Source organism: Hylobates moloch, unplaced genomic scaffold (genome assembly GCF_009828535.3).
Source record: "Hylobates moloch isolate HMO894 unplaced genomic scaffold, HMol_V3 SCAFFOLD_10, whole genome shotgun sequence".
Taxonomy (NCBI): Eukaryota; Metazoa; Chordata; class Mammalia; order Primates; family Hylobatidae; genus Hylobates; species Hylobates moloch.
Genome location: NW_026652285.1, coordinates 103,042,972 through 103,069,257, shown reverse-complemented (window position 1 = coordinate 103,069,257; position 26,286 = coordinate 103,042,972). Strand labels below are relative to the sequence as shown.

General features: G+C 46.8%; 1 protein-coding gene across 2 annotated transcripts in view; it reads right to left on the bottom strand.

Moving 5' to 3' along the window:
• Nucleotides 1–26,286, bottom strand: part of ABL1 (ABL proto-oncogene 1, non-receptor tyrosine kinase) — a 166,567-nt gene that overhangs the window by 5,139 nt on the left and 135,142 nt on the right. For both annotated transcript variants that reach the window (XM_032165434.2, XM_032165435.2), the window contains exons 4-10: nt 19,592–19,864; nt 10,429–10,513; nt 9,605–9,782; nt 7,584–7,768; nt 4,088–4,240; nt 2,504–2,593; nt 1,997–2,161 (exon numbers count right to left, since the gene is read on the bottom strand). In XM_032165434.2, the coding sequence (XP_032021325.1) occupies nt 1,997–2,161; nt 2,504–2,593; nt 4,088–4,240; nt 7,584–7,768; nt 9,605–9,782; nt 10,429–10,513; nt 19,592–19,864 (1,129 nt within the window). The remainder of the gene's footprint in view (nt 1–1,996; nt 2,162–2,503; nt 2,594–4,087; nt 4,241–7,583; nt 7,769–9,604; nt 9,783–10,428; nt 10,514–19,591; nt 19,865–26,286) is intronic.

Here is a 26,286-nt window from a genome sequence, read left to right as displayed (position 1 = left end):
AGTTGCAGTGAGCCAGGATCATGCCACTGCACTCCAGCCTGGCAACAGAGTGAGACTCCGTCTCAAAAAAAAAAAAAAAAAAAAAAAAAAAAAAAAAAAAAAAAAAAGGATATCTTTTTGGTGTTGCCAAGCTCCTGCTAGTGAGTAACAGAATTCTCCCTCGGAGGTCAGCTTGCAAGAAGAGGTTTTCTGTTGGCACCTGTAACTCAGAACAGAGGTACTAGTGTGCATTTGTCAGAACCCAAGGCAGCACGCGGGACATCTGAATCAGGGAACACCAAAGCCCTCCCAAAACTTTAATCTAGTGGAAGGAGGCCAGGAGAGTGAAATTGCAATGAATTATGCACCACTCAGTTTCAGCACTGAGCAGTTAATTGACACCCTCGGCTCACCAAGAGATCACTATCAAAATACCCCTCAGATGAAACTGACGGGCATAAATGAACATGACTGCTGATCACTGGGTTCTTAATAAGCACAGCGTTCCCACAGAGGCCTCTCCTCCCTGCTGCTCAGCCACCTGAAATCAGGAAAACCGACAGGAGGAGGAAGGGTGGAAGATTCTGGAGAGTCTATATATGCCATAACCTCCAAGTGGGTGAGCGAGATGACCCAGCGGGGCGGGAAGTATTGTTAATTTGGACTTATTTAGCATGCAAGCCTTTTAAATGTGAGTTTTGGTACATAACATACACACTATACTCCTATAAGTAGTGGACGTACATACTTTATATACCATATATATGGGCTGCATGTTCAGTTGTTTTTTGTTTTTTTGTTTTTTTACTAATGAGAGTACGTGATAAAGAAAACTCAGGTTTATAGATTCTGCTGTCAGTAAACATCCCACCATAAATCTTCAAGAAGTAGGGCTTTGTCCAGTCCCTTCACATGTACCCAGTCTGCGGTCTATTAGAATGGATCCACCATTGCCATCCCCAGGATCCTCTACGAACCCAGATGCTTGGCCTACCCCCCACCTCCAATATGGTTTGGCCAAGTCTCCACCCAAATCTCACCTTGAATTGTAATAACCTCCACATGTCAAGGGCGGGGTCAGGTGGAGATAAATGAATTATGGGGTGGTTTCTCCCACATTCTCGTGGTAGTAAGTCTCACGAGATCTGATGGTTTTATAAAGCAGACTTCCCCTGCACAAGCTCTTGACTGCCGCCAAGTAAGACGTGGCCTTGTTCCTCATTCACCTTCAGCCACGATTGTGAGGCCTCCCCCCAGCCATGTGGAACTGTGAGTCAGTGAAACCTCTTTCCTTTATAAATTACCCAGTCTTGGGTATACCTTTATTAGCAGCAAGAAAACAGACTAATACACTCCTCAATGCCTTTGTTCAGCTGGTCTGCAGCAGAAGCTGGACTGCTGGTTCTGGGGGTCAACCACGAACATAGAACAGAGCGTTGGCCTGTAGTAGGCACACTACATAAATGTTGGCAATTATTATTTTTGCTAGTGTCTTGAGACCCCTCCTGAGCTGATCCCAACTCCCTTGCTCGCCCAGGCAACGGCACCAGAAAGATGCTCTTCCCAGAGACCAGCAGGACACGGGCTCTGTCCCCGGGCGTGTCCTGGTTCCACCTGGCTGCAGCAAGCTTGTCACATCAGTGCCTTCACCGTGAGCTGCTCATCACGCAGCCTGGTGCTTACTATTGTTGCATCTGCTCTGGGACAGCAACCACAGATGCCGCGGGTTACGGGTGGGAGATGGGCTAGCTCCTTGACGGGCTTCAGAAGCACCTCTGCCTATGGGACTGAACTCACCGCTGAAGCCTATGCTCCTTGGGGACTCTCAGAGGGAGGGGACAGGAGGCAGGTGGGGAGAGGAGAACCTTCCTCCTTCCGAAGCTGAACCACTGACAAAGGCTGTGGCTGCCCTTCTATCCGGGCTCCATTCACAGCTTCCCGTTGGCCTATGCTGGCCTGAATGTAGCCTCCGCAGGGTAGGCAAGAGCAGTGGGGTTGGGGGAAGGGGGGGACATACCGCTCTCTCCCTGGCCCTTGGAGTGAGGCATCTCAGGCACGTCAGTGGCATCTCTGTGCTCCGCAGCTCTCCTGGAGGTCCTTGTCTTGGTGGGCAGCTCTGGGGCCTGCAGCAAGGTACTCACAGCCCCACGGACGCCTTGTTTCCCTAGCTCCTTTTCCACTTCTAAGAATCATAACGGGACAGAAACAAAAATCCAGCAGCCATCAGTACTGGTGTTGGCTTGGTGTGGTGGTTCTCTTTCTTTGTGAGATAACAGTGCTCATCTGCATACAACTAAAGAAAAGGCACGTGGATGCCGGAGAAACAGCCCTTAGCATTTCTTAGAACTCTGCAGGGCTGCAGCAGACAAGAGAGCAAAACACTCCACACCTCTGCCTAGCTTTCTGATCTCAGGACAGGCTGGTCTGTGAACTTCCACCAGGAAGTGAACTGAATGACCCAGGCTGCAGTCCCACACGGCCGCCCTTTCACCCCACTGCAGGTACCCCGGGACGGGTACTTTACCATCTGAGATACTGGATTCCTGGAACATTGTTTCAAAGGCTTGGTGGATTTCAGCAAAGGAGGGCCGGTCAGAGGGATTCCACTGCCAACCTGGACAGATGAAACCCAAGTCAGACCATCCATGAGATCTGGCTAGCAATATGGGGCCAGCAGTTCTCAAGGAAAAGTCTAGAATGAAAGCAACATTCCAATCCTGCTAACCATCTTTTGCTGCAACAAGTTAAAATGATGAATGTCATCATGTCCTGTTATAGACATTAAGAATTTGAAAAGACGTTAGATGCTGGCAGGAATATGGATTGTAAAACCCCAGAGAGACAGTGACAGCAAGAACTGCATTTACAAATATATTTTTCCCAGCCCCGCTCTAGTAGGTGTAGAAGATTACTAAGGCAAACAGCTCACCTTCTATCTCGTTCTTTCTTCATGGTTATTAAAGTCTCAAGTAAAGAAATTCTCATGAAAATAAGACTAACATGAGGACTAAACACACTGACAAAGCCTAGTACTGGGGACCATGAACAGTCACTCCCATACGCGTCTGACTGGAGCATACAATGGCACAACCTTTTTTAACAGTTTGGTAAAATGTATCAAAATTTAAAATCCACACAGTTCTTTGAACCAACGGTTCAACTTTTAGAAATACCAGCCAAAGTGCCCAGAGATTTGTGTACATGAATATTTGTTTCTGCTTTGTTTATAAGGGCAAAAACCAAACAAATGTGTAAAACAACCAAATGCACATCAAAAGAGGACTGGATGAATGAGTGAAATCATTTAATGGAGTACTGGGCAGCTATATGTAAATAAGAGGTGGGGAGAGGGAGAGATCTGAATATATGGACATGGAAAGACGTGTGGGAAAACAGTGTAAGAAATGGCCATATAAATACCTTATAAGATAGATGAAAACATCCTGTGCATGCATAGTACAGATAACATATATGTAATTAGTATAAAACGACTGGATAAAAATCACTTTGTGGCTGGGCGTGGTGGCTCACGCCTGTAATCCCAGCACTTTGGGAGGCTGAGGCGGGTGGATCACCTGAGGTCGGGAGTTGGAGACCAGCCTGACTAAAATGGAGAAACCCCGTCTCTACTAAAAATACAAAATTAGCCAGGTGTGGTGGCGCATGCCTCTAATCCCAGCTACTCGGGAGGCTGAGGCAGGAGAATCACTTGAACCAGGGAGGTGGAGGTTGAAGTGAGCCAAGATTGCGCCATTGCACACCAGCCTGGGCAACAAGAGTGAAACTCCATCTGAAAAAAAAATCACCTCGTGAGCTTAGCTACTATAGCAGAATGTCTGAAGGCAGGGCCCAGGAATCTGTATTTAGGAATACACCCAGGTTTGGTATCTATCAATACCATTTTTGCTTTAAAAGACAAGTCACGCACATACTATTTATCTGTAAATAAAGGTCAATAGGTATCAAATAGCTACATTAGCTGCTGCTGAAGAACTGGAATGGAGTGAGCTCATAGAAAAACTTTCAACTTTGTGTACACACTCCTGCACGGTTGGAATTTCCTGGAATGCCCATATATACTCGTGAGAACAGGCTGAGGAAGGCTTACATGCTCGCATGAGTTCATAGACCTTCTCTGGGCAGCCTTCTGGGCGCTCCATGCGGTAGTCCTTCTCCAGCAGCTCATACACCTGGGACAGGTCAATTCCTGGGTAAGGGGACATGCCATAGGTAGCAATTTCCCAAAGCAATACTCCAAATGCTGAAAGAAAACCGAAAGAGAAAGGCTGTTCAAGATGTGTAGCATTTCACTATACTACATTTAAAATCGGTTACCTCTGCAGCAGACCTCAGAAGGGATGGTCCCATTAGCAGCCCAGGCTCTGACATTTTACCAGGCTCTATCATCAGAAGACCAGGACAAGGCCGGGTGCGGTGGCTCACGCCTGTAATCCCAGCACTTTGGGAGGCTGAAGTGGGAGGATCATTTGAGGTCAGGAATTCAAGACCACCTTGGCCAACATGGCGAAACCCCATCTCTACTAAAAATACAAAAATTAGGGGCCGGGCGCGGTGGCTCACATGCCTGTAATCCCAGCACTTTGGGAGGCCAAGGCAGGCAGATCACGAGATCAGGAGATCGAGACCATCCTGGCTAACATGGTGAAACCCCGTCTCTACTAAAAATACAAAAAAATTAGCCAGGCATGGTGGCGGGAGCCTGTAGTCCCAGCTACTCGGGAGGCTGAGGCAGGAGAATGGCGTGAACCTGGGAGGCGGAGCTTGCAGTGAGCCGAGATCGCACCACTGCACTCCAGGCTGGGCGACAGAGCAAGACTCTGTCTCAAAAGAAAAACAAAAAAAAAATTAGCCAGGTGTGGTGGTGCACGCCAGTAGTCCTGGCTACTCTGGAGGCTGAGGCAGGAGAATTGCTTGAACCCAGGAGGCGGAGGTTGTAGTGAGCTGATATTGCTCCACTGCACTCCAGCCTGGGCGACAGAGCAAGACCCCATCTCAAAAAAATTAAAAAAAAGACCAGGACAGAAGAAGACTCAGTAAACCTACCCCACAAACATGCTGGAGGAGGGCAGATGATGAGTTTCAGACCCTGTGGGGTCTTTTAGGTAATGTGACCATCTTGCTGGGATATATGGTAGAAGGAACCTGGCGCCAGAAGTCAGCTGGCCATGTTAACTCATAGCTCTGTGACCAACCAGCTCTGTGTCTAACTGGCCACCACTGCTTTCTGGGTGCACAAGACTATCTCCAAAGCCCCTTCTAACTCTAAACATTTCATAAAAATCTTATGAAATCTTTGAAAGTTTTGAAATCTCAGATTATTGCCTTGAAATTCCATTTCCCATTAAAGGATAAGATTCTTTGGAGAAATGGGTGATTCAGGCCTGGGGCACAGAATGAACCTGCAATATCTTGTCATTTGAGGGCGTGGACATCACGGAAAACTACAAAGTTAATGTCAAAATGACTAGGAGCTAATGTGAAGTTCCCACTGGCCAAAGATGAGACAATCTGAATATCAACAGGGAAAATAGCCGCAGTGGACTGAAACACATCAAATATATATAAATATGAGAGTTCATAATACCACCAATGACAACAAAAACCTAATTGGCCACCACTGAAGGGTATTAAGAAACTAACGTGCACTTTGGGAGGCCGAGGCAGGCGGATCACGAAGTCAGGAGATCGAGATCATCCTGGCTAATGCAGTGAAACCCCGTCTCTACTAAAAATAGAAAAAAAACTGGCCGAGTGTGGTGGCGGGCGCCTATAGTCCCAGCTACTCGGGAGGCCGAGGCAGGAGAATGGTGTGAACCCAGGAGGCGGAGCTTGCAGTGAGCCGAGATCATGCCACTGCACTGCACTCCAGCCTGACGAACAGAGTTACACTGCGTCTCAAAAAAAAAAAAAAAAAAAAAAAAAAGAAAGAAAGAAAGAAAGAAACCAACTTGTGGCAGGGAATGGTGGCTCACGCCTGTAATCCCAGCACTTTGGGAGGCCAAGGCAGGCGGACTGCCTGAGCTCAGAAATTCAAGGCCAGCCTGGGCAACATGGTGAAACCCCATCTTTACTAAAAATACAAAAAAAATTTAGCCAGGCGTGGTGGCAGGCACCTGTAATCCCAGCTACTTGGGAGGCTGAGGCAGAAGAATTGCTTGAATCTGGGAGGCGGAGGTTGCAGTGAGCCGAGATCATGCTACTGAACTCCAGCCTGTACTTTGCACGCCAGACAAAGCAAGACTCTGTCTCCAAAAAGAAAAAAAAGAAAAGAAATTAATTTGTTATTTTAAAAACTGGTAAATAAAAACAAAGAAGAATTGATCCTGCTCTTCCTATATGAACTGTACCACTGAGTAACAAAACAGATGAGGAACTGTTTCTCCTCATACAAGTTTCCACTAATAACTTAATAGGAATGACAGAATTAGAGAATTCCTATCTGGCAATACCTAGCAAACTATTGGATCTAGGCACTGTATATCAGCAACTGCTAAAAATTACTCAAAAACAAACAAACAAACAAAAACCAATAGAAAATCAAGCATTTTGGGGCCACGTGTGGTGGCTCACGACTGTAATCCCAGCACTTTGGGAGGCCGAGGTGGGCTGATCACGAAGTCAGGAGTTCGAGACCATCCTGGCCAACATGGTAAAACCCCGCCTCTACTAAAAATACAAAAATTAGCCGGGGGTGGTGGCATGCGCCTATAATCCCAGCTACTCAGGAAGCTAAGGCAGGAGAATCGCTTGAAACCGGAAGGCAGAGGTTGCAGTGAGCCAAGATCATGCCACTGCACTCCAGCCTGGGCAACAAGAGCGAAACTCTGTCAAAAAAAGGAAGGAAGGAAGGAAAGGAAGGAAGGAAGGAAATAAATCAAGCATTTTGCATCTACTGATGGAAGGGCACACCATCTCATCTGATCCACTCTTACTAAAAGAGAAACAGTCAAACCTGAATGTGATGAGGCTGTCCAGATCCAGCCACCCATTACTAGGAATACTGAAGTCAGAGGAACATATTAAATCACACCATGGGAGACAATGAGCAAAATCCAGAACATAAGAAACTCTAAGGATGGTTTCTTCAATAAACAGCAAGGGAAATAAAGACACGGAGAGGGGGCTTATAGAGGAGACTTAACAGACAGATCAGCAGATACACTGTGCACCGTATTTGGACCTCAGGCCAAACACACAGTTAAAAAAAAAAAAAAGCGTGGCTGGGCATGGTGGCTCACACCTGTAATCCCAGCACTTTGGGAGGCCAAGGCAGGTGGATCACCTGAGGTCAGAAGTTCTAGACCAGCCTGGCCAACATGGTGAAACCCCATCTCTACTAAAAATACCAAAAATTAGCTGGGCGTGGTGGCAGGCGCCTATAATCCCAGCTACTCAAGATGGTGAGACAGGAGAATCTCTTGAACCTGGAAAGGAGAGGCTGCAATGAGCCAAGATTGCACCACTGCACTCCAGCCTAGGTGACAGACAAAAAAACAAAAAGAAAGGGAAGAGCAAGAAAGAGGCAAGAAAAAAAACCCTCCTGTAGTCAGGAAGGACCTCTTCAGTGCAGCAGCAGCCCTTACCCCAGACGTCGGACTTGATGGAGAACTTGTTGTAGGCCAGGCTCTCGGGTGCAGTCCATTTGATGGGGAACTTGGCTCCGGCATGGGCTGTGTAGGTGTCACCTGTCATCAACCTGCTCAGGCCAAAATCAGCTACCTTCACCAAGTGGTTCTCCCCTACCAGGCAGTTTCGGGCAGCAAGATCTCTAAGAAAGGAAAATGTTCACCCATAAGAGCTCCTGGCCAATCTTCCACTTCACAAATCCACCACTGCTGAGCACAGGTGCAATGCTGACAATGGGAAGATTGAGTCCAGTGCCCTGGAAGTTTGTATTAATGCCCACTGCAATTAACACAGTGCCAGCCTCTCAGCAAACACACCCTGAGATCCCAACATGGGGACAGGCTGGTGCTTGGAGTGGGCTCCCTGGCCTCATGACCTGGAGCAAGTTAATTACCCTGGGACTCAGTTACCTCATCCGTAAAATGAAGACGATAATAACGGCACCCACCTCTTAGGGTTGCTGTGAGTGTAATTAATTAATATGCTAAGTGCTTTGATTGATGTGTCGAGAATAGTAAGTGCAGTTATTGCTACTCTATGCCAGGCACAGAGACAAACACTTAGTCCAGTCCTTAATTGCAAGAAACTTCTATCAGAGTTCTAACAAGTGCATCTCCACTTGTCCCATCCAGACTTGATTAGACAAAATAAAACAAAGCCCATGGCATTCTTTACCCAAACTGTGTTTCCTACTTCCCTCTTTCTTCCTGAGGTGTACCCAAATGTATCCTAAAAAACTCTCTCCTGTATAATCTGCTTCCTCTCACTTCCTGATTCTCCCAGGGAGGTAGGAGTCTAATCTTTGGTTTATGAACATTAACCATGAAATCACAAGGCAAACGGGAAGAGGGGAATGAGAGGGGGCAGCAGCTTGAGGCGATGGCTGCATGAGATAGCCTGATCGTCAGCAACGAGAGTGAAATTAAATACAGAAGAGTTGTGTCTAAGAGGATTTTGGTAAAGCATTTTAAGTTCGCTTGAATGAAGAAGGAATGGACCCGGCCGTGCCAGGCAAACCAGAAGTCAAGCAATCTCAATTTGCAGCATCAGAGGGTTCACTTTCCTGAAAGCCAGGAGTATCCAGATCAGGCTCTCGTGGAGCATAGAAAATCTGCCTTACAAGGAGCCGCCAGCATTTCACACATGCTACCCTTATTCCTTGCTATGAAATCTCATGTAGAGGTTTCATACTTGAGCTAATTGGGTAGGAAAGGTCACGGTGGTGTGGAGAACATCTCGTATAAAAGATGCCAGCAAAGCCCATCAGGCTCTGTCCTGCACAGGCCGTCGCTTTGCTGGGAAGCCATTTCCACCAGCAAAGAATTTGAAGACCAAGATAATTGTGGCACATTTGAAGGTCAAAACACTTCAGGGTTTAAAACAGCAAAGACGCTTAATTTAGACCTCCACATACACAATTCTGACAATTGTGGAAACATCCCTGAACCAGAGGACAGCAAGTTAAGTGGAGAATGAAAAGATAATAAAGAGAAAGCAGGAAAAAAACCACACACACTAAAAAACAAAAGCCATGTACTGGTTGTTCCCATGAGTTTGTGTAAAAGCAATGCCAGCGGCTCCCAGGAAGAGGCCATTACTGCTGGGCGCTGGCCCCGGAGGAAGAATGAGTGCTCTGTTTCAGAGGGGGCTGTGATTATTAGGAAGGACGCCTTTTATGAACTTCATTTAGTATTCCACTTAGCCCAAAATGGCTCAAAAATGAATTATTTCTTACTCCGGGGATTAGCTGCTCCACTGGTCCAGAGTCTAGGCCTGGCTGAATTTAGCCCTGGATGCATGCCCAAAGCTGGCTTTGCCAGGAGCCTAGTGTTTGCCTCTGTTCCAAGGTCCAACGTGTTGCCAGCACTGAGGTTAGAAGCTGCACCCTGAGACCTCCTAGGCTGGGGCTTTTTGTAAAAGGCTGCCTGGCTCCACGCCCTGTGACTCCGTGGCGCAGGCTACCTGGCCAGGCCCCTACCTGTGGATGAAGTTTTTCTTCTCTAGGTACTCCATGGCTGACGAGATCTGAGTGGCCATGTACAGCAGCACCACGGCGTTCACCTCCTGCCGGTTGCACTCCCTCAGGTAGTCCAGGAGGTTCCCGTAGGTCATGAACTCAGTGATGATATAGAACGGGGGCTCCCGGGTGCAGACCCCTGCCAACAAGACACCGAGGACTTCAACATGTGGCTCCACTCCCAACTGAACCAACAACTGTCTAAAGAAAAAGCCTTCTGAAGGATTCTGACTCTGCTCCTCAGTCCTGGGCCCAACTTCCAACACGGTCCCAAGCACCTGTGTCCTGAGACTGTGCTCATGTGGGAGGGACATGGCCAGGCTCTTTTCTTCTTCTCAAGCCAGTGAACTTGAATTTACACAGGCAGAGGCTGCCACAGAATTCAGAAGCCGACCTGGCCCCACCTCAAACGACCTTCACCACTGTCAGTTTACCCCCGAATGGTTATGTCTGCTGGTTATATGTCTACTTACAGAATCACTTCAGTGAGAAAACTCTGGAAAATGCCCAAGTTTCAGAAACTAATTTCAGATTTGCATTTGACTGCTTTTAGGTATCCACTTAAAATAATCACATCCTCCCTCTCATACATACATGTGCGTATGTGCACACACGCACACACCCATCCCATACAGGCCTCATTTTACCGGCAGCTGAACGTCGGCAGAGCACAAATGTTCCAATGAGGTTTTGTGCAGTGAGCTGCTCGTGCTTCTTCCCCAGCGCCTGTGTCACCCTGGGGGTGCGGTGCGAGACCCTGTCTTCAGAGCCCCGGGCTTACTCACCAAGCAGCTGTACCAGGTTAGGGTGTTTGATCTCCTTCATGACTGCAGCTTCTTTCAAAAACTCTTCCACCTCCATGGTATCCTCCTGCAGAAGGAAAAAACGAGGGTGAAATTATTTCAGGAAGTGCTTTTCAGTGGGTAAGTACTTGAATGGTTAATGCAAAATGGAGCTTCAGAACACACTCGTCCTGGGCTGTGTTTTGTGACAGTCACATTGTTGCAGACAGGTTCCATGACAGCTGACCAGCAACCTGATGGCAGAAAGAATTTTCCCCTTTGGGGCCAAACTGTTCAATTCTCCCCCAGGGCAACGGGGCACAGCTGGCTTGCATGTGAAAATAACCTGGTGCCTGCTAGGCAGGCCACATGTGCTTCCCCACCTCTTGGAGCTCGTGGGGTTGTGGGAGAGCTATACAGGCAAACACCACAAACGAGGCACACTTTCCCCAGGGAACCTGGTTTCCAAGGGGTGCTAACACACTCAGCCTAAAAGACATCACCTGAAGAATCTGAAATGTACCTGATTTAAGGGAAGAGACCCTGATGACAAGAAAGAGATATTGCATCAAAAAGAAGAATGATGTCTCAAAGTGTAGTAGCAACAGAGGATGCTGAACTGTTTTGGCACGTGGTGGTGGGCTCTTAATGAAGCAGTCATCACTGTCTGTCAGGTCAATTACTCAAAGTCTAAAATAATCCTCACCAGCAGCTCCCCTACCAACAAATTCACAAGGATCATCAGTATATGTCACATTTTAACAAGTCCACGGTATCTAAATGCCAAGGGGGAGAAAAAAATAGGAGCATGGGCCCAGCACAGACAGGCCGTGACTTCTACAGGTCCTCTCATCTTTTCAGTCTGGGGTCAAGTCTGAAGTGCCGTGGCACTGAGCCTCGGGGAGAGCCCCATCACACAGAGCCTTGACCTTGGCCTACATCACTAAGCCTCTTTTTGATTTAAAAAATGCTACTGTCTACTGAACTGATCATCAGAACAAGAAGCAGGTGGGTGTTACATGATATGGTCTGTTTGCTGCGAAAACCTGGCTACAAAGGCCAAAGGAGGAAGCAAGATGCCTCCAAGTTTCAACAGAGTTTGGAGAGAAAGATTGTGCAGGGGAACAGAGAGTGAACGGCTTAAAAATTAGGTTCCCCAAAGAGGAAGGCTTGATCAACTTTCTGTTAAACGTAGAACCTTGTATGTTCCAGCCCCTTTGGCAGACACAGTGTCCTGATGGTCCTGCTTGCTGTGGCTGCCCCAATTCCCCACCCTGCTGTGGGGGAGGCTTCCAGAGGACCGGCCAACCTTTACTTACAGCTTTCTTGCTTTGGCCAATCCTGTTTACAAGTGAAGCGTGACCAATGAGGCTATGTGTCAGCCCATTATCTCTTAGCTCAGGGCTCCGTGAGGCTGAAACTTGGAAACAATTTATTGCTCTTTAAAAATGGTGAGCTGCTCTTAATGTCAACTAAACTTCACTGGTAGTCACTGTGCCAAGCTGTCCAAGAGGGAAAGAGCTCACCCCTGTTGCCACTCCATTGGCCGTTTAATTCTTCTGAGCCCTCTCTGCTCCTTAACGTGCTCAGTAGACCATGCTGTTTTTGGCATGGAGTGCTCTGATTTACCAGGGTGACATGCTAATGTCAAAGGCTGGACAGTGAACGCCTGCCAGCATCCGGGGATTCAACGCTGCTCACGTACAGGACTGGGGCTTTAAGAATCTTGCTTGATCAACAATATGGTTAAAAAGTAGCTCTCAAAGGAAGCTTTCAAAGCTAGTGGGGTTTTTCTGTTTTGAAGACCACATAATAAACCACACACAATTAAATCATTTCGTAAGTATCATTTGCTTTTATAGCTACTGACCCTCTTCTAAAAGACCCATGTAATAATCTTGAGAGGCATGTACATGCAAAAGGAACATGGCTTTCAAAGGCAGCCCTCTTCTCATCTGTCTCTCTTACATACACACAAACACACACGGGAGGAAAGTACAAATAATTCCTTTTCTTACAGAAAAATCAATGTGAATTTGTCTCCCCCTGCTGGAATCAGACCTTGTTCAATTTATAATTTTAACTATTAACAACAGCTGGCCGAGTGTGGTGGCTCATGCCTGTAATCCCAACACTTTGGGAGGCCAAGGTGGATCACCTGAGTTCCGGAACAACCTGGTCAACATGGTGAAACCCCATCTCTACTAAAAATACAAAAATTAGCCAGGCGTGGTGGCGCATGCCTGTAGTTCCAGCTACTCGGGAGGCTGAGGCAGGAGAATCACTTGAATTCAGGAGGAGGAGGTTGCAGTGAGCCGAGATCGCACCACTGCACTTCAGCCTGGGTGACAGAGTGAGACTTCATCTCAAAATAGAAAACCAAAACAACAACAACGAAACAGCCTACGTTTGTAGTTGTGTTAAACTGGAAATATCCCTGACGCAATTCTGTGACATTCCTTTACTTTCGTTAAAAAATTTCCTATCATTTTGCTGAAGAAAATTCTCTTTATGTAGTAAAATAAAACTAATTCAGATGAATGAGGGTGAAGGAAACACTTTGAGTGAAAGCTATGAATTTTCAGCCTGGTCTCGCCTCTGCTTGTTAGGGAGGGAGATGGGTCAACTGGCCTCTTTGCACAGACTGACGAGGCTGGCCCAGATGCAGATGAACATTCTGGGCAGTACGGCGGAGCGGTTAAGAGAATGACTTGTGGATTATACTGACCTAGCTCTGCTGCTGTGTGACCATGGTAAGTTACTCACCCTCTCTGAGTCTGTTTTCTCATCTGCACAACAGAGAGAATGTCAGTATCTCCCTTGTGCACAGAGTGCCAACAGCAGTTCCTGGAATGAGGCCAGCACTCACTCAGCGGTGCTTGCTTTTATTACTATTAAGGCAGTTTATCTCTATTCCGAGTAGACTGAACAGATAGCTCGTAGAAAACAAAGGCTGGTTCTTTAATGAACACTAGGGTTGTTTGTCTTCTCATAGATACATTCTCCTAGGCTCAACATCTCACAGGTATTTTCTTTTTTTTTTTTTTTTTTGAGATGGAGTCTTGCTCTGTCGCCCAGGCTAGAGTGCAGTGGCGCAATCTCGGCTCACTGCAAGCTCCGTCTCCCAGGTTCACGCCATTCTCCTGCTTCAGCCTCCCAAGTAGCTGGGGCTACAGGCGCCTGCCACCACGCCCAGCTAATGTTTTGTATTTTTAGTAGAGATGGGGTTTCACCATGTCAACCAGGATGGTCTTGATCTCCTGACCTTGTGATCCACCCTCCTTGGCCTCCCAGAGTGCTGGGATTACAGGCGTGAGCCACCGTGCCCGGCCCTCACAGGTATTTTCTAATCAGTTTCCTCCTTTTTGCTCACCCCCAAGCATAGGTATTCTACAGCATGAAAAAGAGCACTGTTTTTAAAAATGGCTTGGCCTCTCTGGGATGCCGAGGCAGGCAGATAACTTGAGGCCAGGAGTTCGAGACCAGCCTGGCCACATGGTGAAACCGCGTCTCTACTAAAAATGCAAAAACTAGCCAGGCGTGGTGGCAGGAGCCTGTAATGCCAGCTACTCTGGAGGCTGAGGCAGAAGAATTGCTTGAAACTGGGAGGACGTTGCAGTGAACCGAGATCATGCCACTGCACTCCAGCCTGAGCTACTGGGCAAAACTCTGTCTGAAAAAAAAAGAAAAAAGAAATGGCTTGGCCTTCCAGCAGTTTCGGTGTAGCAGGCTTTCAGTGTCTCGCTCTCAGCAGGGACCCCCTCCCTGAGCAGGACCATTATCTACAGATAGATCAGCTTCCACATCTGTTTCTGGTTAACCAAATGCTAGGTGAGAGAGGTTACAGGCACAGTGAAACATCACAGGGATTATCCTTATTTCCAATATTCCTTCACCCATCAGATGAATCAGGATCAACACGGCTAAATACATTGAAGAGACTGCCGGGTGTGGTGGCTCATGCCTGTAATCCCAGCACTTTGGGAGGCCCAGGAGGGCGGATCACAAGGTCAGGAGATCGAGACCATCCTGGCTAACACAGTGAAACCCCATCTCTACTAAAAATACAAAAAATTAGCCAGCGTGGTGGCGGGCGCCTGTAGTCCCAGCTACTCGGGAGGCTGAGGCAGGAGAATTGCTTGAACCCGGGAGGCGGAGCTTGCAGTGAGCCGAGATCGTGCCACTGTACTCCAGCCTGGGTGACAGTGAGACTCTGTCTCAAAAAAACGAAAACAAAAACAAAAAGCAAGAAAAAAAAAAAAAACAACAACACTGGACGGACAGAGTTAGACTGAGGAGGGCGATTCACACTCCAGAGGTGGGACCTGAAGCTTGAGAGGAAAGTCCATGAGAGACCACCTCGCAGAGGAGCCCCCAGAACTCATCTCCCTGGCCAGAGGAGAACCCACTGCAAGGAATGCCTGTCTTGCAAGAGCAAGTGCAACCTGCCAACAGCAGGCTCTGAGCCCTCCTTGTGCGGCCAGAGAGCCACTGCATACAACTGCCAAGGGTACGACTGCCCTTCTTCTCGGCTTCTTTCTGGAGCTCCCCAAGTAACACCCATTTCCTGGGAGAAATAAAACCGAAACACACTGTGCTGGTGGAGGAAACAGGCACTCTCTCAACACCACTGGGGAGTGCAAATTGATGACACAAACTCCTTGGAAGGTACTTTGGCAGTATGGTCAAGGCCATAAATGCACATGGTCCCTGATCCAGTAGTTTCTGGAAGCTGACCCACCAGGATAGTTTCACATACATGCAAATGAGGGGAATCCCTGTGCTGCTGCTTAGAACAGCAAAATATTGGAAATAAGACAAAGGCCCACATGAACATTGGTACATGTTAAAATATATCCATGCAAAAACAAGACAACCTTATGCATATCGATAAGGAACAACTGCTAAGACACATGATGTGGACAACAGAAGACAGAGATCCGTGCCTATGGGATGCTGTCACCTGGTTAAAAAAAGGTTCACGTATGTGGACTCAGGAAAGACAGAACTCGAGGGTGCGACAACCTATTCAAAAAAACATATCCTGTACATTATTTTCCACTGTTTAAGTAGTAAATTTGTCAGTTAGCTCATGAGTCAATCTAAATGCCACAGCTAGATAACCAGCAGTCTTTTCCAAATTCTATTACTTAGAGAACTGATTCATAGAAAAAAAAACACTGATGTACAAACTTTGAATACAGTTTATTTTAAAATTGCAGCCTCTTAGCTGGGCACAGTGGCACAAGCCTGTGATCCCTGCTACTCAGGAGGCTGAAGTGGGAGGACTACTTGAGCCAGGAGTTTGAGGCCAGCTGGGCAACACAGTGAGACCCCGTTCCCCAACCTCAAAAAAATTAGAGCTTCTTGTACTTAACTGTTGGTTTTCTTAAGCACGTCCTCCCTTTAACACAGATAGCAAGACTATGTCCTGCCCAATACTGTCAAAATTCAAGGGTGCAGTTCCCAATCAATGAGCCTTTGCTGTAATTCCAGTTTCCCATCTGCAGGGGTCAGCCTAGTGTCCTCCTTTTTTCCTGTTCTCTCCTGTCTTCCTTCTGCCTGGAAGGTACATGACCCAAGGCTGCTTTACTTGTTCACTATGGAGTAGTGGTTAAAAGTAGGCCCTTGCTCCCCCTGCTGGCAAAGGAGGACTGTGGCTCTGCCCTTGGAGAAGCCAGCGATAGGAAACAGGCTGGATGGGAGGAAAATCTGAGGCTCAAAAATCCGCTGAGGGAAGGACGCTTGGGTGAGGCTGCAAGGATTTTTCAAGGGTTTTGAAGAGGAAGGTAGATCGTAGCCCTACAACCTGTAAAGGAAGTAAATGGGAGAGTGGGGGAAAAGGTGATTTTTTTCTTTAAAGGCATAACTGTGGCTTATGTAAATTTTTTATGGTGTTTGAGAAATAAGAACCTGGGTTCAATTTGAAAAAAGAGCTGAGCTTTGGAGCTGAGTGCTCCGGTTCAAATCCTGATGCTGCCACTCCTGGCTGTGTGATGCCAGGCCAGTCACTTAACCTCTCTCTCTTCCATTTTCTCAGCATTAAAATGTTGATACAGGGTGAATGTCCCTTAACTGAAAGGCTTGGAACTACAAGTGTTTCAGAGCTCAGATCTTTGCAGATTTGGGAATATCCACACTATATTACCAGATAAGCACCCCAGATTTGAAAATCCAAAATCTGAAATGTTCCAGTTTGCATTTCCTCTGAGCTGCATGCCAGTGCTCAACAAGTTTTGGATTTGGGAGCATTTAGGATTTGGGATTTTAGGGTTCAGGATGCTCAACCTGGAAGGATCTTAAGGTTGTGAGGATTCAATGAGATGTGATATGTAGCAAGCACAGAGGCCTCTGCCAGGCACACAGCAAGGGCATGATGAAAGCTGAACGTTAACCACTGCCATGATTTAGAATCCACTCAAGGATTTCAGCGTTTTTTTTTTTTTTTTTTTTTTGGAGACAGGGTCTCACTCTGCTGCCCAGGCAGGAGTGCAGTGGCACGATTACGGATCACTGCAGCCTCAACCTCCCGGGCTCAGGTAATCCTCCCATGTCAGCCTCCCAAGTAGCTAGCAATACATAACGCACCAGCACGCCTGGCTAATTTTTTTGGTATTTTTTGTAGAGACAGAGTTTTGCCATGTTGCCCAGGCTGGTCTTGAACTCCTGGGCTCAAGCAATCCACCAGCCTTGGCCTTTCAAAGTGCTGGGATTACAGGCGTAAGCCACCGTGCCTGGGAATTTCAGCTTCTATAGCAAAGGTAAATGCCCAATATTTACACTAATCTTATTTGACAAATAGGCAACATACTGCAGGGATATTTCTGCGCACGGCCAGGGGGAAGGAGGGCTAATTTATTTAGCAGTTGCTTAGTACCGTATTTTCAGTTAACACACCTCCAGAAAGCGACATACTGCCTTTTCCCTAATTAGATACCACTCCAGGTGACTGCCCACAGAAATCCACGCAATGACATCCTATAATTCTTTACCAACTGTGAGATCGTAAGTTAATTAGGCTCTTGGGAAAAATTATTAGAAGTATAATTAAAAGCAGAGTAACACATTATTAGTAAAGCACATTCTAAAAGGCACCCACTTTAGATTCAGTGATATAAGAAGTCCACCCCCCAAACCACACAGGTCTCCAGTAGGTACCCTCCTCTGGAATCTCCTCCTTCAGTTGTTCAGAAAACAATGCCACAGCACCATCTACTGAAGTAGATTTCCTCAAATGTCAAGTTGTGCAACGTGATCTTGGAAGTTTTCAGACAAGCTTTTACTGGTTGAAATCTAGTGTATTTTGCGCTTGGAATCTTCCTTCATTTTACAAATCCTGGTAGAAGTGTGCGAAATCTCGGCCTTTCTCAGTTTGCTGAGCTGGTCAAGGCCCCATTTCTTGGGTCTAGTCTTCAACCCTGTGCAACGCAAGGAGCTGAGGCACCGGCACAGCCCCCCGTCCCTCCTTCGTTCACCCCCGGTGGTGTCCCAAGGACTGCTGCGCTGCAATCCTTCTTCCTCCTACTACCTGGACCACCCCATGCCTCAGGTGAAGAACTCTGTCCCATTCATTTTCTAATCCAGTGTTGAGCCCAGGAACCATCAATTAGAAGTGAAGAACTTGATAAATATTTATTCAATTAAGAAAAAGTCCAGGGCCGGGCATGGTGGCTCATGCCTATAATCTCAGCACTCTGGGAGGCTGAGGTAGGCAGATCACTTGAGATCAGGAGTTCGAGACCAGCCTGGCCAACATAGCAAAACCCCATGTCTACTAAAAATACAAAAATTAGCTGGGTGTGGTGGCGGATGCCTGTAATCCCAGCTACTTATGAGGCTGAGGAGGGAGAATCGTTTAAATTTGGGAGGCGGAGGTTGCAGTGAGCTGAGATCATGCCACTCCACTCCAGCCTAGGCAACAGAGTAAGACTCCGTCTCAAAAAAAGAAGAGAAAAAGTCCTATCTGAGAAATACCCAGGATCCTTAAGGTAACCCCAAACCATGCCCCCATCCCAGTGCCAGTCCTGCCTCAAAAGACAGGCATGTGTTGAATAAGAGCATCAGGAAGCCATCTTTGGTTTCTAGGACTAAAGAATGTGATCTTTTCTCTAAAGCAGCCACTTTAAACCAGCCAGAAATCATACTTCCCATTTCACTATGCCTTTGGGTGAAGGCATCAGGTCAGTCAGAGTCCCTAAAAGGCAGGCATGTGGCTGCACCAGTCTCAATGTGTGCACCTGACTTCTGAGACACATGCACAAACTAAGCTGTATTTTTCCCAGAGGTGGATGTTTCAGTTCTTCTCTAATAGCTCTAAAAAGGGGCTCCCTCTCTTAATTTCTGTGCACAGGTCAAGGTAATCAAAGTTCATTTAAAACAAGTGGAAATAATGTAAGTCAACACTAGGGGACACCCTCGCCACAGGGAAAAGCCTGGATCACATTTTGAAGAATGCAGAGGGCTGAAAATGAAAACTTCCTTCCCTTGGCGTCCTAAGGGTTTCAAAGAACTTCAAAAGAAGAAAAAAACCTGCCTGGAAACTACAAACACTATTCATTAGTGGAGAGGGTAAAGTCCCACTTAACAAGAAAGACCAGACTGTATCTGAGTTGATAAAAAGCGAGTTTCCCGGACGCCTTTCTAGCAGGGACACTTCCACCTCTGCCTGCAGGAGTCTGGGCAGCTGCAGAATTGGAACCCACTGGGGATGCCCAGGGCACCTGCCTTCCAAATCAGCCAACAAAAATCCACAGAAGAGTCAAATGCATTTTGGTTAAATCTTCTTTCAAAACTCAGAGATCTTTTTTTTCCTCCTTAACTCTCGGTAGGAAGTGATCTCCATGCCGCACGAACAGCATGGAAACCCACGGCTTTAAAAGAACCTTGCCATAAAATGAGAAAACCTCTCCAGATGACTAATCTTTTTACACCAAAACCCCTCCGCGCTTGTCAGCTCTCACCATATGTGGAAACATACTCGGACTATGAGAATGATTCCACTCCTACAAAGACACAAGGATGATGTAAGACGGAAAAGTCAATTCTGCGGCGCCAATGAAGCCCTCGGACAGCAGGTGGGAGGTAGACTTCTGGGCAGATGCATCGCCTAATGCCAGCAGATGCCTTGTCCCACGTACCCTGGGCGCCCCCGGTGGTCCCAGCCTACCTTCAAGGTCTTCACGGCCACCGTCAGGCTGTATTTCTTCCACACGCCCTCGTACACCTCCCCGTACTGGCCCCCGCCCAGCTTGTGCTTCATGGTGATGTCCGTGCGTTCCATCTCCCACTTGTCGTAGTTGGGGGACACACCGTAGACGGTGGGCTTGTTGCGCTTAGGGGCTGGATAATGGAGTGTGGTGATGAGCCCGTCGGCCACTGTTGAATGATGATGAACCAACTCGGCCAGGGTGTTGAAGCGGCTCTCGGAGGAGACGTAGAGCTGAAGGAAACAGGGAACAGACTTCAGCCCACAGAACAGGCAAGCTCAAAGAGCTCATGTGAGCCAGTTTGGATGAGCCTTAATTCACTGCACAGCAATATCTCACATAAGCAGCTCTCCACACAGGACAGAGTGTTTAGAAGACCAATTCTGCTGTCTTTCTCTAGGTGTGCTCTAAGTTACTCGCTCAAGCAGAAAGGCATAATAAAAGGCCTCAGGGCCTCTGTACCTGCTGCTGCTCCCTCTGCCTGAAATCTCCCACTCCCTCATCTTCCGTGCCCAGTTCTCGCTTCCCGTTCCAAGGCCAGTTTTAACGTCCATGAAGTCTTCCCCAACCACCCAATCTAAAGTCATCACATGGCACGGGTCATCCTACCACCTGTCTTACTTCTCAGCAATGGACCCACTACTAGCTCATAATTTCCTGTTTATCTGCTTAATTACTGTCTGTCTCCACCTAAGAGCATGGAAGCTTCATGAAAGCAGAACCCTAAGCTGTTTTCATTCCAATGTTGAGAACAGGAAATCAACATGTAGTAAGTACTCAATAAATAACTGTTGATTAAATTAACACACAGTAGAACTTGGTGGGTAGTTGCTGGTAGGAAAAGCAAAGAATTCATTTAATTTACAATTTAAAAGGGATAAACCTAGAATGAAATAGTGATCAGAAGATGAAAACCACTAAACACATCCAACACGAGGAAGCAAAAGGAAGGATTTATGACACTAGAGCATTCGGTCCCCGTGTGAGAGCCACAGCAGGTAAGGACCTAGGGTCAAACCCTCCATGTAGAGTTTGCATCTGGACACAACAGAGACGGAGAGGAAGGAGAAGGAGCAGGCTGGCAGAAAGCAACAACGCAGCGGGTGCCAGCTACCTGTTTTCTTCTCTTTTCATTGGTGTGGCAAGGGAATACTTCCTTACCAAAAACAATTCCACATGAAAATCCACATAAAACATCTGGACTCCAGGCACATAACTGAATCTACTGGCTTGCTCAGGGCAGCCAACCATCACTGAAGGTGGAAAGAAGACTTAAAATCATGACTAGGCATTCAGAAGACTTGCCCAAACTGCAAAGACGTGGGAAGAAGGAGCAGATTTGGGACAGTGGTGATGCTTGGGACGAGGAGAAAAAAAGGGAACAGGATCAGGCTTCAGCTATAACTGTAATATCTTATTACTTAAAAAAAAAAAAAAAGGTGGGGGGGAAGAAAAAGCCTGAAATACACACAGCAAGGCCAAGGCCTTTGGCTGTGGGTTATGTCAGGCACCATTACTATATGTCTGTAATATTAAATAAGAAAAATGTTTTTAAAAGAAGGCAGCAAAGAAATATACAAATTAGTCCCATTGACAACCCTCAAGAAGGTAAAAAGGATTCGTCAACAGAAAGGTTTCTCTTTCTTTTGTTTTGCTTGGGGAGATAACACAAGTGAATTCCTAAAACAGGCAAGCCAAAGGCATACATTTTGGGGTTAAAATCTTTTGATAACCATCTCACTAAAATAAAATTCTGAGAAACACAAAACTTGTCTAGAAAGATTGCTCCACTCTGGGGAACTTGCTCATGGTGTAAGGACTGTGGCCTGGGGACACTGGCTTATCCCTCTGCAAGACAGGGCCTCTGAATGGCAATACTTTTCAGGACGTGGCAGCCCCGCTTTTATTCTTGAGAGCACTGAAGAGAAGCCTCTGAGTGAACTGCTCTAGGGACACACACCATGAGTCATGCTCAGACCCACGAACGTGCACACAGGAATGCATCGGGGAGCGGAAGTCGGCACCGCTGAGGGCTGCCGTTAGCTTCATAACCACACAGTGACGTCCACTCACTCTCTTCAGTGCTAGTCACCAACACAAGTGCTGTACACAAAGAATACGGAGCGGGACCTGGGGTCAGCTCCCAATCCCCGACCCTCTGGAAAAGTCTGTCAGCTATCCTATTACTTCACTGCCGGTGGCAAGTGCTCCAACCCCTGTTCTCAGGTTAGCTCAGCTGATGGTGTGCTCCCTACCAAGGACTCTAGAGAAGCGAGAAAAGCCATTCCAAGAAGACATTCCTGGAATCAGAGCACCACTCCCACCTTGGAAATCACTGGCACAGTACAGAGTCAAAGAGCCCATGTGGCCTGCTGGGCTCCAGGGCAGAGCACCTGGGAGCAAGTCTCATTATCCCTTTCTCCCGTCGGAGCAAGAAGCACACAGGCCTCAAAGGAGTGCTCCCCAACTGGCAGATCGGGTTCCTTCACTCCAGCGTGGAATGCTAATGGCTCCCCTAAGTCCTAGTTTATGCAGAATTTCTTCTTGGGCTCATTTGATTCCCCCACTGGCTACTGTGTTAGAGATTCAGTTACAGGAGGTTTCACTGAATGGCCCAACTTTATCCTTTTCAATAATTAAATTTACAGACGTTGTGACTTAGTTCATTTTTCATCATAAAACTTACATACTGACACTTACTAAATATTAAAACCATTCTCCCTCAAAGGCACTGCATATTCGGTTCACAGCCATCTTCCCCGCGTCCCACTAATAGTCAAGGCAGGTGCTTCCTTCTGATTAGTGCTAGGTTTTGAGCAGCATTTGTTGGGGAACTGTGTAATCATCAGGAATTCGTGGCATGTTCAGGGAAGAAAGTAAAGTTAGTGTCATGAATGGCATGTCATTACACTATGCACCTGGTTCCACTAACACTCAGGTGCTCAGCCAGGGCTGCTGCCTTTCCCTAATCATGCATGAACCTGAAGGATAAGACTTGTCAAAGAAACTCTTAGAAACAGCATTTTGCTGGGAGCAGTGGCTCACGCCTGTAATCCCAGCACTTTGGGAGGCCAAGGCGGGCAGATCATGAGGTCAGGCGTTCGAAACCAGCCTGGCCAACATGGTGAAACCCCATCTCTACTAAAAATACAAAAATTAGCCTGGCGTGCTGGTGGGCACCTGTAGTCTCAGCTACTTGAGAGGCTGAGGCAGGAGAATCGCTTGAACCTGGGAGGCGCAGGTTGCAATGAGCCGTGATTGTGCCACTGTACTCCAGCCTGGGTGACAGAGTGAGACTCTGTCTCAAAAAAAAAGAAAGAAAGAAAAGAAACAGCGTTTCTTCTGACAGCCACACTGACAGGCCTAACAGAGCTTAGACTTGTGCAATCTTTGGCTGCTGGGCCCGGGAGTCCCACCTCAGACATACTGTTTACAGGTTGCTCAGCCAGGAAGCAAGTTCCCCCAAGAGCTGCTCACACACCAGCAGGGAGGCAAGCCTCGCAGTACACAAGAACGGTCCAAAGCTCCTCCACCAGAGCAGGTTAGCCACATGCTCGGCTTTTCACCAGGAGGCCTACGCCTGCTGAGCCACTGTCAGGGCGGGTAAACCTTAAACATCCAAGAGGCTGTGTAAATGGTCCCTTCCTGCAACTCTGCTGAAGCTTAGGACGACCTTGGATCTGTCACTTCAGCAGACCATGAAAATAAATGTCAACTGGGCAAATTTCTTTCAAGAAAAGGAAAGACTCTATTAAGGACTAGAAGGAATCGAGGAACGTGACAGGGGCATCTCACAGAAGTCAATGAGGTGTGGACACAAACATTCAGAACTAAGACCTTTAGGCAGGAGGTGGTGAAGAAAAATCAATCTTCAATTCTGCTATGTCAACAGAGGGTTACAACTTTGGGAAAGTATCAGAAAAATGACAATCAAATCCCAGGGTATCCAGAGATTTTTGAGACTGTCAAGGCTCCTAGGAAATGGCAATGGCTCAGTTTAGTATTGGCCCCTTCAAGAGTCCAGCTCATAACTCCCGGTCCCCAGCTCTGGGCCCTGAGCTGGTGGTCCGGGGCTAATGAGCCACAAGGGCTGCTGAAAAGCTCAGAACACAAGGAGTGAGGCAAATAAGAACCAAGAGGGGGGAGGCAGAAAGAAATCCTTTGGGGCCTTACAGAAGAATCTTCTAAATTCAGTTGTTTTCTAAAGATGAGCTAATTTAAAAATAAGAACCAAACTTATTCAACCCCAGCCTATTCCTCCTATCAGTCTTAAATTTTCCCCTTAGAAATCCAAAAAGGATTGCATCAAAGTTCTGCTATGTAAGCAGCATTTTTCAGCGGCAAGCCACACAGTCACACGCATAGCTGTCGGAGCTCCCTCTAACAATGTTCACTCATTCCAGTGATACGATCCCACCCAACACACCCCCTCGAGTGCGGCCCTCACAGGAAGGAACCTCCTCAGACAGTCTGCTGGATGACGCTATGGGCTCAGAAGTCCCCAGGTGCCCAACAGCTGATGGGAGAGTCTGTGCCAGGCAGGGAGGGAGGAGGCAAGACGCCAAGCAAAGTGTGATGTGTTGCCCAATGGTGGACACTGCCTGGTCAGATGAGCTCCCTGTGCTCTACCTGGAATGAAACAAACCCACCTGGCACACACTAGCTTTTAGACGGAGGCACCTTAGGCAGATTCTCCCTCTTTGGATGAATCTCAAATTCTGCAAATCACATATCCCGTATGCAGGCCTTTCCTTGCCCCTTTGAACAGTATTTTAGACCAACCCTTAGCTAATGAGCTGTCACACTAGATCATGCCTGCCTGCATCTGTTCCAAGGTTGCTGATTAAACAGCTCTAGGGAAAAGAAACCATTATCCTGTTCAGTGCAAACCTCAAGTGATTATCTCGGTGCAGCATGACTTGCCTTGGATAAATAGCACAGATGGGAAGCAAGCTGTCTGCTCCAGAAAATCACCCCCCATGGGTGGTGCATTCTGGTGTTCTGATTCACTAGAAAGGTACCCTTGTGGTCTGAAGGCTCTTTCAAAGGGCCGAATGCCCTGAAGTACATCCCTCAGAATGGAAGGACGCAGCTCCACCTCCGGGACAAGAACAATAACCCAAAAAGCAAGCTGACAGGCCCATGTCTAGTCACACAGGGATAACAGGCTCTGTTGTCCGTCATGCACACTGCAGTGTTGGTACTAAAGAATTCTGCAGTGGTGGAAAGCATCAGATATGGGCAATAGGACTTCAGCCAGAAGACTTTGGGATGTGAAGAAAAATAAGAACATTAAAAAGGAAGTATATGTATGTTCATATGGTACAAGTGAATGTGTGAAGACAGCCAAAAAAAAAAAAAGGTTAAAAAGGTAAGTGGGGCCTAGCCTATCAGATACCACAACATGGTATAAAGCTATAGCAATTACAAGTTTGGTACTGGCATATGGATAGACAGACCAATGGAAGAGAACAGAGGAGTCAACAGGCCTAGATATACATATACACTTGGTATATTTCTAACATGTAGGAAAAAGATGAATTTACTAAATGGCATAAAGATGACTCAAAATATGCCACCATGCATATTCAACATAATGAGATGCCATTCTTTACCAGTCAGAGTGACAAAGATGTTTTTACATGTCTAATAATAAACTGTTGGTGTGGGTTAAGGGGAAACAAGCCCTTTCATGGATTGTTTGTGGGAGAAAAAATTTGTACAATTCTATAGAGGGTGACCTGGCGATGCACATAACCTTCAATCAGTTCTAGCAACTTATCTGCATACACTTACACCCACACAAAGAAGCATGTGCAGCGCATTTTCAAACCAGGCCACGGGCCACTAGTCAGTCTATGAAATACATTTAATGGATTACAACCAGAATTTCTAAAAAAGTGAAATAGAACAGAATGAAATGCAAACTATCAGAGTGCGTTACATACAGTAAGGGTAGGTAAGACTTCATGAAACTTTTGTTATATTGTGAGGGCTGGGTGGTGATGTAAAATGAGTTTTTCTTACAGCAGACCCAGATTTTTAAAAAGGTTTGAAAGCCACCTCATGTCAGCATTATTTATAATAACTAAAGATTGGAAACAACCTACAAGTCAACCAGCAGGGGACTACTGAAATAAGTGACAGTCCATTCATGGTACACAGTCACTGGTAAGAATGAGGCAGCTCTAAATCTGTTGCCATAAAACAATCTCGAAGGTGTATTATGACACGGGAGAAGCACGATGCAGAACAGCCTGGAGCATGCATCATTTGTGTGCCTTTTTGAATATAAACATCCATATAAACATCTATATACCATCCATCTATGTCCGGATAACTCTGGAAGGAACTAGTAACAGTCCTTGCCTCTGAGAGGGAAAAAGTGAATTAGAAGTCAATTACTTTTTACTGTAATTCATTTTGTTCTTTTGATTTTTTTAACCATATGCATGCATTACATACTGTTAAAAAAATATAGGCTGGGTGCAATGGCTTATGCCTGTAATCCCAGCATTTTGGGAGGCTGAGGAGGGCGGATTCCTTGAGCTCAATAGTTTGAGACTAGCCAGGGCAACATGGCGAGACCCTGTCTCTACTGAAAATACAAAAACGGCCGGGCGTGGTGGCTCACACCTGTAATCCCAGCACTTTG